General features: G+C 50.5%; 1 protein-coding gene across 1 annotated transcript in view; it reads left to right on the forward strand.

The window, feature by feature from the left end:
• Positions 1-20,467, forward strand: part of gfra2b (GDNF family receptor alpha 2b) — a 45,416-nt gene that overhangs the window by 19,866 nt on the left and 5,083 nt on the right. Inside the window, exons 3-7 of the mRNA XM_028418539.1 lie at positions 1,464-1,541; positions 9,995-10,194; positions 10,423-10,610; positions 19,435-19,544; positions 20,012-20,152. Of these exons, the coding sequence (XP_028274340.1) occupies positions 1,464-1,541; positions 9,995-10,194; positions 10,423-10,610; positions 19,435-19,544; positions 20,012-20,152 (717 nt within the window). The remainder of the gene's footprint in view (positions 1-1,463; positions 1,542-9,994; positions 10,195-10,422; positions 10,611-19,434; positions 19,545-20,011; positions 20,153-20,467) is intronic.

Genomic DNA, 20,467 nt, shown 5'->3' on the forward strand with positions numbered 1-20,467 from the left:
CTGCAATGAGATCATATCAACCTGCTGCAGGCCAACAGCAGGATGTAAACACACACACACACACGCAAACACACACACGCAAACACACGCTGAAGGCCTCGTGTGGCCTGGAGTGCAGAGCAGCTGTTCAGACTCTTTAAGTGTGTCTGTGATGTGTGAGGAGACGTTTAATGTAATAAATAAAAGTAACATTTAGGCTGATTCAGCACATCATGATGACACACTGCTGTGTCATCGTGCCCCCCCCCCATGTGTCACGGTGTGTGTGTGTGTGTGTGTGTGTGTGTGGGAGGTATAAATATAGACATGATGTTAATATGAAGCTGAGTGTGTGTCCCTACTTCAACACACACCGTCCAATCAGACGCCGTCAGGACATCTGAACAAACACTCCTGTAAAGGGTCCTGTCACATGATCACATGATCAGTCAGAGTGCTCTGATTGGTCAGTGTTTCAGTCTGAGTATTTATTTAGTTGTTTCCTGCAGCAGCATCTTCCCGTTGGCTGCCTGGCGTTTGACCCCTGACCTGCCTCCTCCTGTCACCGCTGCCTCTCAGGCTGTGTGTGTCTGTTTCTTCTTCTCTTGTCCTGCAGTGTGTCTGCTGGTTGTGTCTCTGCAGCATCAGAACACAGAGAGTTTAAACGTTCAGGTTCAGGCTGTAAACGCAGCCATGAGAGCTGCTGCTGCTGACGAGCGGCGTCCTGAGCTCACTTCCTGTTCCTGACTCAGTCGAGCTGACTGTTGTCCTTGATGTGTGTGTGTGTGTGTGTGTGTCTCTCAGAGTGTGTGTGCTGGTTTCTGGCAGCAGCTCAGGCCTCTGCTCAGCATGCAGGACGTTTAAAGAACAAAATATGGAGCTGAAATCTGAAACCTGCCGCCATGATGTGATCAACAGAGCCGCCACCGCCGCCACCGCTGACAGGAAGGGGTGAGAGTGACGGCTGTGTCAGACCAATGAGAGACGTGAGCATGGTCTCTGCTGCAGCCTGCAACTACCCACAACACCCTTTGACTCTGTCGCAGGACAGCAGGCGGCTTTCATGAACATACGTGGTAGTTCCTCCCCCTGCCACAAGAGGCCGCTGGTCCTGCTAATGGTCAGAGAAGCAGCTAGCAAAGGTCCAAAAGAAGAAGACACAGCAGGAGACAACCAGAGGTGGAGGGACAATGAGACACAGCTGCAGCATGTTAGGACAGGACAGACACACATCTGTGTGTGTGTGTGCGTGCAGAGCTGTGTGTGTGTCTGTGTCTCAGCAGACACTGAAGTTTATTTTTCTGGAAGTTTCACATGTTTTTGGAGCTGAAACAAATTTGTGCAGACAAACTGACTTTGAAGGTACTTTCCAGATGGTCAGATGTGTGTATATGTGCAGAGATGTGTGTGCGCTGTGTGTGTGTGCGCTGTGTGTGTGTGCGCTGTGTGTGTAAACCAGCTGAACCCTCTGTTTTGTCTTTCAGGGGAAGAGTTTTATGAGACGTCTCCGTACGAGCCGATCCATTTCTCTGAGGAATTCAGACATGCCTCCATCATCTCCGGTAAGACCGTGTGTGTGCGCCTGTGTGTGTGTGTCTGTGTGTGTGTGTGGGTGTGTGTGAGCAGATTGAACAGGTCTCACATGCACATCAAGGTTGCAGCAGCAGCACAGAGTGTTGGTGTGTTGGAGGTGGGGTTAGCTCCGCTGATTAGGATGAAGCCAACAGCTCGGCCGCTCGCTCCATCTGTGACTGTGTGAATGCACGTCTTTGCGTTTACAAGCCTGTGTGTGTGTCTGTGTGTCTGTGTGTGTGTATGAGTGTGTGTGTGTTGTGTAAGTGTTCAGTTGTTTCCAGATCTAAAACACATGGCGCTGGTTGTGAGGTGCAGTTAGGAGGCGGCGAGTCGTGCAGACTCTTCATCGCCGCCGCTGTCACAGCATCCTGATGACTCACTTCTTATCACCGCAGGATCCCTGCTGCAGCGAGCTGCCACACAAACACACATCACAAGATCTGATTCCTCATAACACACCAACAAACAGACACACAAACACACACAACATGTGTGTGTGTCCTGCATTAAACCTGCTGCTTTTTCTGAGGAGTGTTTAAATGTCAGAAGCCCCGAGCCATACACAGTCATTTACACTGTGTGTGTGTGTGTGTGTGTGTGTGTGTGTGTGTGTGTGTGCGTGTGTGTGTGCGTGTGTGTGTGTGCGTGTGTGTGTGCGTGCGTGTGTGTGTGTGTGTGTGCGTGCGTGCGTGTGTGTGCGTGTGTGTGTGTGTGTGTGTGTGTGTGTGTGTGTGTGTGTGTGTGTGTGTGTGTGTGTGTGGTCAAACAGCTGTGAAATAGATTCACAGCTCTGTAAATTGGCTTCTGCTCTCTCAGATTAACACAAGTACAAACACACAGTCAAAGCAGGAGAGCTGCAGCCAATGCAGCTTCAAAAGCACTCTGTCCCACTCTGACACACACACAGCTCTACACTCACAGACACACACACACACAGCTCCACACACACAGCTCCACACACACAGACACACACACACACAGGGTGCAGGTGTTGTACAACACTTCAATTAGTTCCTCATACAGTTTAGAACACCTGCAGTAAACATGACAGCAGTGTGTGTTCGTGTGTGTTTGTGTGTGTGTGTGTGTGTGTGTTACTGTGTGTTACTGTGAAACATACGCAGCAACATGTACTGGCTACCAAGAGTGATGTTACCTGTTTGCCCGTGCATGTACAGCAGTGTGTGTTGTGTTGTACAGTGTGTTGTACAGTGTGTTGTGTGTTGTGTTGCACAGTAGTGTCTGCAGCCTGCTTGTTGTGCTGGCCTCACCTGCTGCAGCCTGAAGACGAGCGGCTCTGAATGAGTGGAGAGAGAGAGAGAGAGATGGAGGGCGAGCCAGATAAGAGCCTGATGCAGCAGAAGAAAGAGCCGCACTGATTGGAGGGAAAGGCGTGACAGAGTGTGTGTGAGTGTGTGTGTGTCTGTGACTAAGTGTGTGTGTGTGTGTGTGTGTGTGTCTGTGACTAAGTGTGTGTGTGTGTGTGTTTACAGACCTAAAGCACTGAGGATATTTCAGTGTGTGTGTAGACCTCTAATGATTGAAATGACAGCAGCAGAGTGTAAATGACTGTTTCACCAGAACACGTTTTATATGTTAAACCTCTCACTTCACTTTAGAGCGAAGTGAGGGGGGGGCTCTGATTGGTCCAAACCAAACCTGGTTCTACTCTGGCTCACAGGCTGAAGCCCGGCAGACCCAGGCGTCCTTTGTAAACTCCACAGGTTGCTAGGCGACCGATGTATGTTTGATTTGAATTAGAAATCCTGCGTGAGCGCGATCGTCTGATTTAAATGCACGCTGAAACAAAATGTCCACCTCGCTAACTGCGTTAGCCTGACCTCAGATCTGAATCATCTGTTACCACAAACCAAAGAAGAAGAAGTGCAGAGAGCAGCAGCAGTGGAGCTGTAGGAGGAGCATCATCAACACACACACACACACACGTCTGACTGTGGACGGATGTGATCTGTGATCAGACGCACACTTCATCAGACACAATCACTTCACAGCTGATAGCCGGCGCTCTCAGATTAATAACAGCCTCTTAATCTGCCTCATCTCCTCTAATCTGCATCCATCACAGCGCCCGCTGCGTCTCCTCCAGTCAGCTGTCCGGGCTGAGCGCTCAGGCCGTCCCACCTGGAGATGAACACGGTCACACACACTTTTATTATGAAGGCTTGAAAGCAGCTGAAATGTCACCGGATGAGAGAAAAGCACTGAAAAAATAGAAGCGGTACAAAAGTCGGGGAAACGAAAGGAGCGGAGGGGATGATGGGAAAGGAGGAGAGTAAAGGAAACGTGAGACGGAGAAGCAGATCATCTATCCACAGGGGAGGGACGGGTGAGACCTGTCCTCCTGACGCAGCCTCACGTCCCCTCGCTGTCCAGGATGCTCAAAGGAGGCGAAGCGGCACCTCCTGCAGCCGGGTAGCTTTTCCTTTACATAGATTTTGATTAACACAGGCTAATACTGTTAGCTTACATTCTACATTACCACTTCTGTCAACAACACTGCAACTCCTTTTATGAATACACAGGACTCTTCACATCACAGCTGGGACAGTAAAAGCAGTTACGCTGCATTCACCTTTCACATTGCCGTCAGCAGTCCTTTCAGTGGGTTCATGTGTCACACAGTCCGATCTGCATTCACTTCCTGTGACACTTCCACTGCTTTTATCCTACTGTTGGACTTAACCAGTATCCTGGCTGCCTCTGGAGTTTCCTTCTGTTTCTGTGACACTTCAAAGCCTTTCAGGTTTCAGGTCGTCTACATCAGAGAGGAAACACTTCAGGACTTTCAGGAGCCACATCGTCTCCTTTCAAAGATCCTTCACCATCTCTCACTTCAGCTTCCACCAGATCCGATGTTGACACTTCACATCCTTTCAGCTCTCAGGTTACCAAAGAATTGTAATGCTGCCACTTCCTCTTCCTTTGCTCACTTCATGACAGCCACTTCCATGCCTTTCAGTGTAAAATACAAACGTTACATGACATGTTGCTGTAGTTCAGTACATAAAGAATTGAAGTGTGTGTCATGGATCAGATCTGATATTTGATCACTTTGAGGTCAGATTACAAAGAAAAGTGTGAAAAGCAAGATAATCTCAAAAAGCCATTTTATGCTGACTTTAATGGGCTGGATTAGGATTAGCACTGACACCGTGCTGAGGATTAGTAGTTGGATGAGGATTAGCTCGGTGCTGCATGATGCAGCTCAGTGCAATTATGTGTCTTTCTATGGAGGCAAATAATGAGACAAAGTAAGAACCAATTCACCGAACTTCCCTTTAATGACACTTCAACTGCTTTCACCATAAAATAACCACACATGTAGACAAACGACAAACAGGAAGCTCTTAGCATGTTAGCATGTTAGCACTTCCTGTCCCCTCAGGTGGTAGAGTGGTTCGATCCCCCGTCTTGGCTGCAGGCCAACGTGTCCGTGGACAAGACACTTAACCCTACGTTGTTCCAGTGGTTGCACTATTGGTGTGTGGACGTGTGTGTGAAAGGGGTGAATGTGAAGTAGTGTGAAGCGCTAGGTAGAAAAGCGTTATATAAGTACAGACTGTTTGACATTCATTTATTTATATAATCCACAAAACAATGGTGGACTCTGATTGGCTGTGTGAGAGGCTGACCTCCTGGTTAGCCTGTGAAAACACTGCTTCAGCTGTGTGCTGCTCAGAAATTCTGTAGCTTTGATCGCTGGCGTCTTTTCTGCGGCGTTAAACACATGAAGAGCTCCTGACTGAGGCGCTGCTGAATCGGTCTGGATATAAACGGTCTGAGTGAAGTCTCGGTTCGGAACCACAGGAGCAGCTGGCCTCCTCTGCAGCTCCTTCACGTCTCCTCCTCGTTTTCTCCCTCTCCGTCACATCCCGACCTCTTTTCCTCCTTCCCCTCTCGTCTCCGATTCCCCGGCTCTCTCTCTTTCTCCTGCGCCCACTTCCTCCCTCCAGTTCTGCTTTTGACCTTGTTAGATCAAGTCTCCACTGTGTGTGTGTGTCTGACTGTGTGTGTGTGTGTATAACGGACGCTGGAGCACACAGTGTTTTAATAAAACACTGTTTGTATATATATGTGTATATGTGTGTGTGTGTCTGTGTGTGTGTGTGTGTGCGTACACCCCAGGGCAGGGCTTTGTGTGTACATCCTGTTGAGGCTGTGTGTGAGAAAGATAACAGGACGACCTAAGGCGGCTCTCTAATTGGCCGCGCTCCTGCCCCGGATACTCGCTCTCTTTCCCTCTATATATATAAATCTGCTCCTTCTCTTCTGCTCTGAGGTGGAGCGAGCCCGGCGAGGCATTAAAGGCAATGAGGGGGGGGTGATGCCTCAGGTGAGGTTGACTTTAACGATATCATCACAGGACGGTGACGTATTCATCCAAAGAAAACTGAAAAGTTCAAGTGAATATTTTTACAAACTTCTCCATCAGATACACATGTTCATATATTTGTGGTCATCAGAGCCAGCTTAGCTAAACTGTACAGACTGAGTTTGTTCATAATCTCTGACCCCGTTCACACTGGGGACATCAATCTGGCTAGAGCGGGATTCGGGCCAGCTTAAAGGCGATCTGGATTCAATGCTACTCTAGCTGGACTGACTCCCTCCAATGTGAACGGGGCCTTTGTTGATCTTTGCTAGTGTTCAGGTACACAGTGTGGCGCCTTTGTTAAATCAAAGCTGACTGCAGTTCACAGAACGGCCACAGGTGTCACTGTTTAGCAGGCTGATTGTGTGTTTACTGTGTGATGTTCACTGAGAGCTTCTGAACAGAGCGATGTAAAACAAACCCAGAGCAGCTGCTGCATGCTAATGTAGCATCCAGTGACAACAATAACACACAAACCAAATGAGGTCTGATGTTCCAGCGATGCGGGCTGATCCTCTCCTGTTAACCCGCCCAGCGGGGAGCCGCTGCTGTGGAGGCTTCGCTCTGCAGTCATTAAGACGCCGCAGCAGCAGCATCACAGCGCTGGAAGCTTCATTTCACTGAATCAATACGCCTGCATGTGAGGAGGCGTTAGCTGCCCCTCAGAGACCAAACACGCTCATTTAGCTGAGTGCAACATGGCCGAGGACCGAGGAACGCTGAAGTGACTGCAGAAATTATTCATGGACTGGAAGCTCCAGTTTCCCGCGTGTCCCTAAACGCACCGTTCGCTGCCCTGCATAACGAGTGCTGCTCAAACCTCAGCGGTGCTCAGATGCCTTCATTTAGATTTCTGGACGTAAGCTGGTAAATCCTTGTGCATGTTCTCTGGCTGCATTGTCCCACTTCAAAGCGCGGCGTGTGTGGATGTGGAGAATGAGAATGTTCCGGCTGTCCGGCGGGAAAATAAGCACGCCGCAGCTTTATCTGAGGCGTCTGTCAGGGATGAGGGTGTGAGGAGTTCAGCTCCGAACGTCACACGGATTACTGCAGGTCTGTCCTCAGAGAGGAGCAGCACCGCCATGATCTTCACTGTACAGACGTCAACGGCGTCCCACAGCAACATGTAGCGAGTTAGCTCGCTCACCTGGTTCAGTCTGCTGTGAAAATCTGACCTTCAGATTGTATTTTGTGAAATAAATGATTCCCCCCCCCCCGTCCTCCTCTGACTGACTGTCAGATACTTTCTGCTCCGTCAGGTAGAAGTTTGGACTCAGCACCATCAGTCTCAGACTCTTCTGCCTCCACATGATGGACAGAAGAAGTTTGTCTGCAGGAAAAGTAACTCGTCTTTGAGAAACTTTGAGCAGAGCTGCTGCAGATGATGAAGAGTCCTCCTCCTCCTCCTCCTCCTCCTCTTAGACGATGAGTCTGATTGTTTCTGCTGCTCTGCCGCCCACAGTGAAGGTCAGGTGGGCCGAGCCGGACTTCAGGAACTGGCACACTGTTCAAGGGTCGAACCAGGTTTGGTTCTGTCCAATCAGAGTCCAGTCAGGAAGTGCTGTCAGTTCTGTCCAATCAGAGTCCAGTCAGGAAGTGCTGTCAGTTCTGTCCAATCAGAGTCCAGTCAGGAAGTGCTGTCAGTTCTGTCCAATCAGAGTCCAGTCAGGAAGTGCTGTCAGTTCTGACCAATCAGAGTCCAGTCAGGAAGTGCTGTCAGTTCTGTCCAATCAGAGTCCAGTCAGGAAGTGCTGTCAGTTCTGTGTCTGTTGCTTCATGAAGACTTTTCTGCTTTGATCAGTTTGTTTCAGTCCAAGTGTCTTTATGCTCATATTGTCCTCACAGAGACACAACAGATGTTTCGTCCAGTCAGTTCAGAACATTTACTCCCTGACAGTGTGTTGAGGTGAACTTCATGAGGACTCGGCCGCTCTGACTCTTTTCTCTATTTTTACATTCAGCCTCTGAAGAACTGAACGATCTGGTTTCCTCAATACGAGATCAGCCTTTCCTGGAAACACACGGCTGCACTGCTGTTTATCTGTATCAGCTCCTCAGGGGTTTGTGTGTGTGTCTGTGTGTGTGTGTCTGTGTGTGTGTGTGTGTGTGTGTGTGTGCTGCCAGTAGATGTTTGAGTTTGAAGAAAAACATGTTTCATTAGAGCCGACTATGTCAGTGATAATAAACCGCTGTAAAGCTCTACAGTACATCCTGTCATGTAAACAGCTGCAGACTGAGGACACAGAGACTGTGTGTGTGTGCGTCTGTGTGTGTGTGTGTGTGTGCGTGTGTGTGTGCGTCTGTGTGTGTGTGTGTCTCTGTGTGTGTGTGTGCCTGGTCTCTCTCTCTCTCTCTCTCTGTGTGTCTGTTCATTCTGATGAGCACCAAGGTTATCTGCAGGGGGAAACAACACAGTGTGTGAAGCTCTGAGTGAACACAGTGGACACACACACACAGACACACACACACAGTAATTGTGGCCATCTTCTGTTTAATTACATGTGACATCAGACGGAGGTGATGACAGCTCTCAGTGGTGGCCTCTCCGTCACCCCTCTCCCTCCAGCTCTGTATGATACACAGCACATTAGCTCAGAGGCTAAAAGACGTTTAGCTGCAGCGTTCCCGAGCGCAGACTGAGCGCGCTCAGAGCAGACTCGTCTGTTGCTGTGATATCAGATGGAAAAGCTGCGTTTCTGGGTGTGTGTTCTAACCTCCCTGACATCACACGTGTCGCTGTCACACACACACGCACACACACTGACACACACACACACACTGACACACACACACACACTGACACACACACACAGACACACACACACACACACACACACACTGACACACACGCACACTGACACACACACACACACACTGACACACACACACACTGACACACACACACACACACACTGACACACACGCACACACACTGACACACACACTGACACACACACACACTGACACACACTGACACACACACTGACACACACACACACTGACACACTCACAACATCCAATTACACAACTGTAATGGGAAAGACAAGTGTAACCTTGGCCCAGGAAAGCCCTTTAAAGTGTGGATGATGACATTTCTCTGAATTTCTTTTAACATTTTATCAGCAAACAGCAACAACAGATTAAACGCATGCCTCCCGGTAAAGAGCAGAGGAATCAAAGGCTTCCTGTGAGGCACAACACTGGGCACAGTGACGGCAAAACATCTGACATCATGAAGTTCAAACACCAGTGATGAAGAGGAAATCCAGATTTCACAACCTGTGACTAAAAGAGTCCAGTGACGGCAGCCCGCCTGTCCCCCAGCCCGCCTGTCCCCCAGCCCGCCTGTCCACCGGCCCGCCTGTCCACCGGGCCGCCTGTCCAGCAGTCCATCAGTCCTTATTTCATTTTATTTAACTTCATCTTTTACAGAGCAGCTCGTCACACATGATGCATTCAGGGACCATAACCACAGAAACAGCACAGATTAAGACACGGTTCCACCCCCCCGCTCCTCATGTGTCACGGTGTGTGTGTGTGTGTGTGTGTGTGTGTGTGTGTGTGTGTGTGTGTGTGTGTGTGTGTGTGTGTGTGTGTGTGTGTGTGTGTGTGTGTGTGTGTGTGTGTGTGTGTGTGTGTGTGTGTGTGTGTGTGTGTGTGTGTGTGTGTGTGTGTGTGTGTGTGTGTGTGTGGGCGCTTTAATCTCAGGTATAAATATAGACATGATGTTAATATGAAGCTGAGTGTGTGTCCCCACATCAACACACACCGTCCAATCAGACGCCGCCAGGGCAACTGAACAAACACTCCTGTAAAGGGTCCTGTCACATGATCACATGATCAGTCAGAGTGCTCTGATTGGTCAGCTCCATCCTGTCTGCAGGCAGAGTGTGTGTGCAGAGTAACTCAGGTATTCAGACAGAAACTCTCTGAGTGTTGGTCATGTGACTGCTGCTCACATGTGACTCCATCTGTGTGTGTGTGTGTGTGTGTGTGTGCACAGCTGTAGAACTCGCTGACGTCACCTCTTCTCTTCTGTCCTCTCAGATTCGTCTCTGTCGAAGGTGAGCCCCTGCTCTGAGGCGGGGAAACCCTGTAACCCCTGTCTGGACGCAGCGAAGGCCTGTAACCTCAACGAGACGTGTAAACGTCTGCGGTCTGCCTACAACTCTGTCTGCAGCAAGGCCACGCCCCCGCAGCCATCGCTGGCCAATCAGGAGCCATGCAGCAGGAAGAGGTGTCAGAAGGTCAGTCGGGATGAGGACCAATACTTTTACTTCAGTAACCATGTGACTCAGTCTGTGCTGATGATGAAGGTGATGAAGGTCTGAGCTGCTAGCAGGAGGAAGAGGTTAATAACCTTTAACCCTAACCCTGCCAGACAGCATCAGAGCTTTCTGCTGAGCTGTGCACATCATCTTTGGAGTCCCGTCAGCAGGGGGCGCTGCACAGACTGACAGGCTGTCTCTTTTCAGGCCCTGCGTCAGTTCTTCGAGCGGGTTTCGTGGGAGCTGAGCTACCCGCTGCTCTTCTGCTCCTGTCCGGACCAGGCGTGTGCCGAGCGCCGCCGCCGCACCATCGTCCCGTCCTGCTCCCACCAGGAGCGCCACAAACCCAACTGCATGGAGCTGCGGCGCACCTGCCGCTCCGACGCCCTCTGCAGGTGAGCAGCCGCCACACACACACACACACACACAGAGCGTACAGCCGGCGCTGATCCGGAGCCAGCCGGGCAGAACTAATCAGTGAAATCAGCAGCTGAAGAGCTTAATTGGCAGAAGTCTGACACTCTCGGGTCAGAACCACACAGCTGATTGATAGCTGCTGCTTTAAAGGTTAGAGAGGCTTGGAGTGGGGAAGTGGCTACAGCCCAGGTGCCCTTCAGAGGGAGAAAGATGATTGGCTGTCTGCTCCCTGCATACATATGAGCTGAGCAGTGATGGAGGCAGGCCGGGGGGGCGCGGCCTCAGTCTGAGCAGCGAGCACCACAGCGACATGTTTCAAACTGTCCTCACTTTAGTCTGATGAACTGTGTGTTCTTGACATATATAATAACCTCCACCCATGGGTCCCAGGATGGATCCCTGTGGACCTCCAGCTGGAGCTGGGGGCCCCTGTGAGGTGGCGGTGGTGGGTCAGTGGGGTCGGGTCTGGTGATGTTGTGTGTGTGTGATGTCACACAGTGAGGAGGAGCTAACGGTGTCATCAGGCAGTGAAACCATCAGCTCCGCCCGTCACTCCGCCTGCAGGTCACACCACCTCCCTGCGGTCTGTGGGGCGATGCTGCTTCTTTCTTCCTGTCGAGCACGCTGCAGCTTCCTCTGAATTAGACGCTCAGTTCAGTGTCTGAGCGCCTCAGCAGAAACAGGTCCAGATCCAGATGTTCATGTCAAACCTCTGTGTGGATTAGCATGCTTCATTAACATGCTAATCACGTGTTAGCAGCATAGCTGGGTGGAGCGAGGTAACGTGTGGATGGTGCCTCGCTCAGCCTGGGTGTGCGTGGCTCATGTGTGACATTACATTCCACTCACAGGTTTAATACCAGCCGACCTTTCAGAGCCCAGAGGGCGGCTCAGCGACACTTAGGCTGATTCAGGAGGAGCCTCCAGAATCCTCCAGGACTCTCTGAACCATCTGGATGGAAAACAGGCCCATCTGCTGCGGGACTGTTTACCTCTGTGTGTCTGGAGACAAAGTTTGACTTCACAGGATTAACAAGATGGCGTCACGCTCAGTGGAAGGAAGGTTTCTCAGTGCGAGGGTTTCATCAGGTGCAGGAGCTGCATCCTTTCACACTGTCACAGCATCTGTAACACCTGAGTACAGCAGGGACAGAGGCTCACAGCAGCATCCCGCCTCCACCAGGTCTGACTGTATGAAGCCTGTTCTCCTCTCCTCTCTGTCTCCACGTGAAGACAACATCTCTGTGAGCACAGAGCTCTAGTTCAGCTTCATCTGACCAGAGGACTTCAGTCTGTGGGCTCTGTCTCCAGGTGGTCTCTAGCAGACTTCAGTCTGGTCTGTCTCCAGGTGGTCTCTAGCAGACTTCAGTCTGTGTGCTCTGTCTCCAGGTGGTCTCTAGCAGACTTCAGTCTGTGTGCTCTGTCTCCAGGTGGTCTCTAGCAGACTTCAGTCTGGTCTGTCTCCAGGTGGTCTCTAGCAGACTTCAGTCTGGTCTGTCTCCAGGTGGTCTCTAGCAGACTTCAGTCTGGTCTGTCTCCAGGTGGTCTCTAGCAGACTTCAGTCTGGTCTGTCTCCAGGTGGTCTCTAGCAGACTTCAGTCTGGTCTGTCTCCAGGTGGTCTCTAGCAGACTTCAGTCTGTGTGCTCTGTCTCCAGGTGGTCTCTAGCAGACTTCAGTCTGGTCTGTCTCCAGGTGGTCTCTAGCAGACTTCAGTCTGGTCTGTCTCCTGGTGGTCTCTAGCAGACCTCAGTCTGGTTTGGAGGTGTCTTCTCGGCAGTCCATTCCTGTGCAGGTCTTCTCTGACTCTTCAGGTCCAGACCTGGTTCAGTCCTTCTCTAGTGTCTCTGCAGCTGTTCTCGGCTCTTCAGACTCGTCTCTCACTGGTTTTCTTTCCAGAACCTTCCACATGTTCCTCTTCCTGTCTCTGACGGTCTGGATCTGTTTGATTAACCCTCTCACAGCAGCTGTAGCAGAGACTGAGTCAGCGAGCCGTGATCATGCTGAGAGTTCATGATTTTTATTCTTTTCTAGATTCTTCCAGACTCCTGAATGGATGTCGAACACACACAGTGTGTTTGAGTAAATGTACTTCATGAATCATGCAGCCTGGTTGCCCGTGGTAACCGCCTCCTCCTGCGCTGATGGAGCACGCTCAGATGTGAACATGTAAACAGTGACACGTGTAGACGGCGGGTGAAGTGAAGCCTTTAACCCTTCACATCCTTCTTCTCTCAGAAGCTTCAGCTGAGCCACTGAGGAGCTAGCAGCAGTTAGCCTGTGTGTGTGTGTGTGTGTGTGGAGGATTGTTGTCATTGTGAGGAGAATTTGAGAAATGATGGGTTTATTCCTGCCCAGACTCTGATTGGTCCAGACCACCTGAAGCTGGACTGAGGGGGTGTGATGTGGGCCCAGTGGAGCGTGGTCAGTGTGGACCCGCCTCGTCCCTGCAGAGGCTGGCGGCCTGTGAGTCGGTGTCTCTCAGAGCACGCCTGGCTTACAGAGGATAAATCACCAGGACACACGGAGAGATAAAAACGCAGCCATGTGGCAGAGGGCTGCCCCCCCAGCCCGTCCACAGCCTGTCCACAGCCCGTCCACAGCCCGTCCCCAGCCCGTCCACAGCCCGTCCACAGCCTGTCCACAGCCCGTCCACAGCCTGTCCACAGCCCGTCCCCAGCCCGTCCCCAGCCCGTCCACAGCCCGTCCCCAGCCCGTCCACAGCCTGTCCACAGCCTGTCCACAGCCCGTCCCCAGCCCGTCCACAGCCTGTCCACAGCGCTCCGTGTGCAGGTAGCGGCTGAACCCGGCGTCTCTCACGGAGCATGAATCATGTTTGATTGCCTGTAAAAGGAATCCTTCTCTGCCTTTTAGCCTCCATTAACCTCGGATGGAGCGCAGAGCGCTGCATAATCACAGGGATCTCTGCGTCCTCCGGGTCCTCCGTCCTCTCAGGGCGGCTCGTCTCCCGCTGAGGCTGAGAGCAGGCGGGAGGAAGAGGCTGCCGGGGGAGTGGCTCTGATTGACAGAAAGAGTAATTAAATATGGTCTTTGCCACGAGTGATGCAGCAGACGCCTGCAGAGAGGCTGTGGACTGCGGCTCGGGTTCTTGAAGAACTTTATTAGCATTTCAAATAAGACGCAGTCACACCTGCCGCCGCCGGCAGCTCAGCTCTGCTCTGATTATTTGGTATTTAGGTAGGAGGACACAGACACTGTCCCTCTGGGGTCTGTGTGGTGATGACTCCTGGAGAAGCTGGGTCTGATCTATGTTTGTGAATCATTTCCTGAAGGGGGCGCTGGTGTTTCTGCTGTTAATCAGTGTGTCATCACAGTGAGGCCGCTCTGTGCTGTTAGTACTGCTGTTCTAACGTGCAGGTGTGTGTGGGCTGACCGCCTCCAGTGGACGCTGCAGGAACTGCAGCCCGTGATTACTTGTGAGTGTGTTTAGGAAGCTGAAGATCTCTGAGTGTGTGTGGGCCCACCCCTGTAATTATCCAGCAGAGCACAGAGTGGCTGCAGGTAGAGTGTGTGTGTGAGTCAGTGTGTGACCTGTGATCATCTCCATGTGTGTGTGCAGTGTGTGAGTCTCTGTGTGGTGGTGTGTAAAAGGAAACGAGCAGCAGGACGCTCTGGGCTCTGATTTATGGCGTCGTGTGCTGGAAATGAGACGTTAATGCAGCAGACTTCAGTTTAACCCCGCTGTACACGTGTGTGTGTGTGTGTGTGTGTGTGTGTGTGTGTGTGTGTGTGTGTGTGTGTGTGTGTGTGTACATCTGTCTGGTGATTAGCTGCTTTGTTTTGTCTTGATGTTCTCTTTAATTAACAGTCCCTGAGTGGGACTGCTCATTTGCATATTTACATATTTGCATAGCTCATGAGCAGCAGGTCGCCTCTCTCTCTCTCAGCGGCTGATCGCTCGCCCGCCGTCACCTCTGCTTATATGACTTCCTGGTCGGTGAGCGCGGGCCGAGCTCGCCCTTAAAGACTCGCTCTCTGCTCCTCATCTCTGCTGTAAACCAGCCGGACCAGCTCCGAGGAAATGAGCTGGATCATTGTGTAAACTCACACACTCACACAGACACACACGGAGTGAGAGCGGGCCTGTTGCGGCGTCCTCTGTGACCTACAGAAAAGAGGCAGCTATTTCCATCACGCCGCCACCTCACCTCACTGACCGTGTAATGGAGCGCTGCCGTCACTAGATTGGCTCGCTCGCCTTAAAACAGCTCAGCTGCTGCTGCCGGGTTTGGAGAAACAGTTTAGCTCCACACGCCTCAGTGCACGGGTGTGTGTGTGTGTGTGTGTGTGTGTGCGTGTGTGTGTTTGCATACATACCACTGTCATTAGAGCAAGTGTGCTCGGTTTGATGGGGTCATGAGGAACCTGATGCACAGAAATCCTCACATCTGACCTATCCTGAAACATGGAGACAAGTCTGTTAGTGAAGCTGTGTGTGTGTGTGTGTGTGTGTGTGTGTGTGTGTGTGTGTGTGTGTGTGTGTGTGTGTGTGTGTGTGTGTGTGGCCCTGCTGAAGGTCTGAAAGGGTCACCACACACACACAGACTTCTCTCTGACAGCGCTGCATGTATCACAGAACATTTCAAACATGGCAGCACGGTCATGTGACATCATCCACAGGAAGTCAACGTTAAAAGAAGAATGATCTGATCAATGATTCAATAATCAATAGTTCATCATCATTAACAACATGAACACAGACTTTATGGAGCGTCTTTCTCTCCATAATGTCCACAGTGTGTACGTTGTGTACTTTGTCGTATCGTGTTTCGTGTCCTCGCGTCTTTGTGTGTCCAGCTGTGGGTAAAGTGAGACGAAGCGTCCACATGATGCTTTTCTGTTTGTCCTGCCGAAGACACAAAGGGACAGTCTGTGTTTGGACAGAAGGACATGAGCTGTTCTCAGATTCAGTTCCTGTTCTGTCCAGAAATACATCAGGGGAAGTAACACACACTCTGCACACACACACACACACTCTGCACACATTACACACACTCTGCACACACTCTACACACACTACACACACTCTGCACACATTCTGCACACACACACACTCTGCACACACTACACACACTCTGCACACACTACACACACTCTGCACACACTCTGCACACACACACACTCTGCACACACTGCACACACACACACACACTCTGCACACACACTGAACACTGGCTGTTCTAAGCTTATTTAAAGGCCTGTTCAGAGTGTGTGTGTGTGTGTGTGTGTGTGTCTGTGTGTGTGTGTGCTTTGTTCCTCCCTGTTAAAGCAGACATGATAATTGAATAACACTCGAGGGATCTGAGTCTGTTACACCATGACCGACGAGTCAGGGTCAAAGACACACACACAGACACACACAGACACACACAGAAGCTACAGCAGAGTTAATGTATTTGTGAGTATTTACACTGGAGGTAATTGGATGTGTGTGTGTGTGTGTGTGTGCAGAGTGTGTGTGTGTAGTGTGTGCAGAGTGTGTGTGTGTGTGTGTGGTGCTTCCTGACAGTCAATAATGAGGGTGTGTCTAATCACACTGTGAGTGGAGCCGTGTCCTGCAGCTGCTGATCGATGGCATGTGGTCATGTGATGTGATCTAGTAACAGCTGAGAGCTACAGCCACTGTGAGCAGTCAGCTGGATACGCTAGCTTTGTAGCTTTGTAGCTTTGTAGCTTTGTAGCATGGCGTCCTTTATAAGTGGCGCTGTTTGAAGCAGCTGCTGCTCATTAACCTCTTCATCATGTCTTATTCAGACATGTTTATTTTTTCATGTATTTTTCTGCTGGATGTGATGAAGAGGAGAGAGAGGCTCCTCGCTGCTGGTCGATGGTCTGGATGAAACTTTAACCAGGCCTGTGGGGGGGCGGGGCTCTGACCTTCATCTGTCGCCGCTCACAGTCTGAGTCCTCATCACTGATTACTCACCTGTGAAGGAGCCCAGATACCAGGGCCTCGTATTAACCCCTCATGTTTCAAACTAAAGAGTCATGAAACATTTAAAGAGACAATGACTATGAAACTGATGATCTGCTGCTGTGGGTGGAAGTGACACTCAGACACACACACAGACACACACACACAGACACACAGACACACACACACACACAGACACACACACAGACACACACACACACACACACAGACACACAGACACACACACAGACACACACACAGACACAGACACACACACAGACACACACACACAGACAGACACACACACAGACACAGACACACACACACAGACACACACACACAGACAGACACACACACAGACACACACACACACACACACACACACACAGACACACACAGACACACACACAGACACAGACACACACACAGACACACACACAGACACACACAGACACACACAGACACACACACAGACACACACAGACACACACACAGACACACACACACAGACACACACACAGACACAGACACACACACAGACACACACACAGACACACACAGACACACACACAGACACACACACACACACACAGACACAGACACACACACAGACACACACACAGACACACACAGACACACAGACACACACACAGACACACACACAGACACACACAGACACACAGACAGACACACACAGACACACAGACAGACACACACACAGACACACACACAGACACACACACACACAGACACACACAGACACACACACACACAGACACACACACACACAGACACACACACACACACACACACAGACACACACACACAGACACACACACACACATAAACACACACACACACACACACACACACATTCATATTTACAGTGCTGGCAGCTCCAAAACAAACACACAAACTAGGGGGAGGAGTTATTGTGTATGATGTCGGTTTGTGTTTACAGTGTTTTTGTCATCAGAAGTGAGACAAGTCCTCTCAGTGTGACAGTAAACATTTACACTCTCTCTCTCTCTGTCTCTGTCTCTCTCTCTCTCTCTCTCACACACACACACTGACCTCTGTGCTGAGGTCAAACACTCGTCCTGTCAGACTGCATCACTCTCTGCAGCTAACGGACAAGCGAACACAGACACACACTCGTGTGTCAGCCGCTCGTTCCTTCACACACCTCCTGTGTTTGTGAGGACACACTCGGCTGTTCTCCTCACTTCCTGGAAGCTAATTGGTCCTCTCAGATATGATGTCATGTTGGACGCCATCATTCACCTTAAACAGACAGAAGAAGAAGAAGAAGGGAGCAGCACAGAGACAAAGAAAGTGGAGCAGCGGCGCTGCAGTGATGGCTGTGACAGTTTGTGCTGCATTAACATATGATGGAGGGAACTGAAGTCATCAGGCCGCAGGAACCAGCCTTTACTTCCAGCAGGGTGTTCAGAGCCGCCACACACACACACACACAGACACACACAGACACACACACACACAGACACACACACACAGACACACACACACACAGACACACACAGACAGACACAGACACACACACAGACACACACACACAGACACACACACACACAGACACACACAGACACACACAGACACACACACACAGACACACACACACACAGACACACACAGACACACACAGACAGACACACACACACAGACACACACACACACAGACACACAGACACACACAGACACACACACAGACAGACACAGACACACACAGACAGACACACACACAGACACACACAGACAGACACACACAGACACACACACAGACACACACAGACAGACACACACACAGACACACACAGACAGACACACACAGACACACACACAGACACACACACACACAGACACACACAGACAGACACACACACAGACACACACAGACAGACACACACAGACAGACACACACACACACAGACAGACACACACACAGACACACACACAGACACACACAGACACACACACAGACACACACACAGACAGACACACACAGACAGACACACACAGACACACACACACAGACACACACACACACAGACACACAGACACATAGACACTCACACACACACATATACACACACTCATACACACATACTCATACACTCACAGACACACTCTCACACTCACACACTCATACACACACTCACACTCATACACACACAGACACACTCTCACACTCACACACACACACACACACTCACAGACACACTCTCACACTCACACACTCATACACACACTCACACTCACAGACACACACTCACAGACACACACACACACAGACACTCACACACAGACACACACTCACACTCACACACTCACTCACAGTGGGTGGGCTCGGGGCGGTGGATCTACCTGACGTGGTTCATGTTGACACTGACTCACTGTGACAGACAGAATGACCTCTGAGCCGCACGGAGCTGACAGACTCACAATGTCTCATTAGCATAATCGTACTTCATAGTGTTACAGTAGAAGCTGCATGAACAGTCCCTTCAGGTCATACAAAGGTTTTTATAGGCTGACCAGGAAGTCAGCATCTCTCTACAAACAGCCAATCAGAGTCCTCCACTGTCCCCTGGATTATCGCAGTAAATCAATACAGTTATTGATCCTCTCAGGTGTAGTTCAGCAGAATGAACTCCACCTTATGATGTTTGAAGCCTGAAGATGATCACCAGAAGCTAAAGGCTAATGCTAAGCTATGAACCCATGCTAGCATTCAAATCACACACTGAGGCGACAGGAAGTGCTAACATGCTAACATGCTAACATGTTTCTGGGTGTTAGGACTCATTGTGGTGTCAGAGTCTGAGTTGTGTGTCTGTTTTTGTTGCAGGTCTCGACTGGCTGATTTCCACATGAACTGTCAGGTGACGCCTCACAGCGTCACCGGCTGCCCTCACGACAACTACCACGGCTGCCTCATGTCCTACGTGGGCCTCATCGGTGAGTTTTACACAGAACTGAGGTGTGTGTGTGTATGTGTGTGTGTGTATGAGTGTGTGTGTGTATGAGTGTATGAGTGTGTGTGTGTGTGTGTGTGTCTGTCAGTGTGTGTGTGTCTGTGAGTGTGTGTGTGTGTGTCTGTGAGTGTGTGTGTGTGTGTCTCATTTACCACACAAACAGTGAAGGTGTCATTTGAGGGAGAAACACGCTGCAGGTGACTCGTGTCCTTCCAGTCCAATGATTCTGATTCCTCTTCCTCCTCCCTCTCTTCCTCCTCCCTCTCTTCCTCCTCCCCCTCTTCCTCCTCCCTCTCTTCCTCCTCCTCCTCCTCCTCCTCCCCCTCTTCCTCCGCCCTCTCTCCTCCTCCCTCTCTCCTCCTCCCCCTCTTCCTCCTCCCTCTCTCCTCCCTCTCTCCTCCTCCTCCCTCTCTCCTCCTCCTCCCTCTCTCCTCCTCCTCCCCCTCTCAGGTTCAGACGTCACACCAAACTACAGCGACAACAGCCCGTCCAACATCACCATCGGCCTGTGGTGCACCTGCAGGGGCAGCGGCCATCAGGAGGCCGAGTGTGACGCCTTCCACCGAGACTTCACCCACAACACCTGCCTCAGTGAGGACACACTGATCAATACATCGATACCCTGAGAGCGATCGATCACTGCGGTTTCTGCTGATCAGTTACAGCAATTAGCTCGCAGACACCAGAGCAGGTTTTAGTTACTGAAATGACAGATTTGGGATCAATACCTTTGTTTCTGATGATCGATCAATACATGCACAAGCTCATTTATCAGCATTAACAAATCATTGAAATCAGTTTAAAAGACACGAAATGACTTGAGGACTGATATTGATTTCTTTAAAATGTTTTTAATAAACGGACTAATGAGTCAATCAATAATCAATGTTTTGTTTTGAGTGAATG

The sequence above is a fragment of the Parambassis ranga genome, chromosome 12 (assembly GCF_900634625.1).
Source record: "Parambassis ranga chromosome 12, fParRan2.1, whole genome shotgun sequence".
NCBI lineage: Eukaryota > Metazoa > Chordata > Actinopteri > Ambassidae > Parambassis > Parambassis ranga.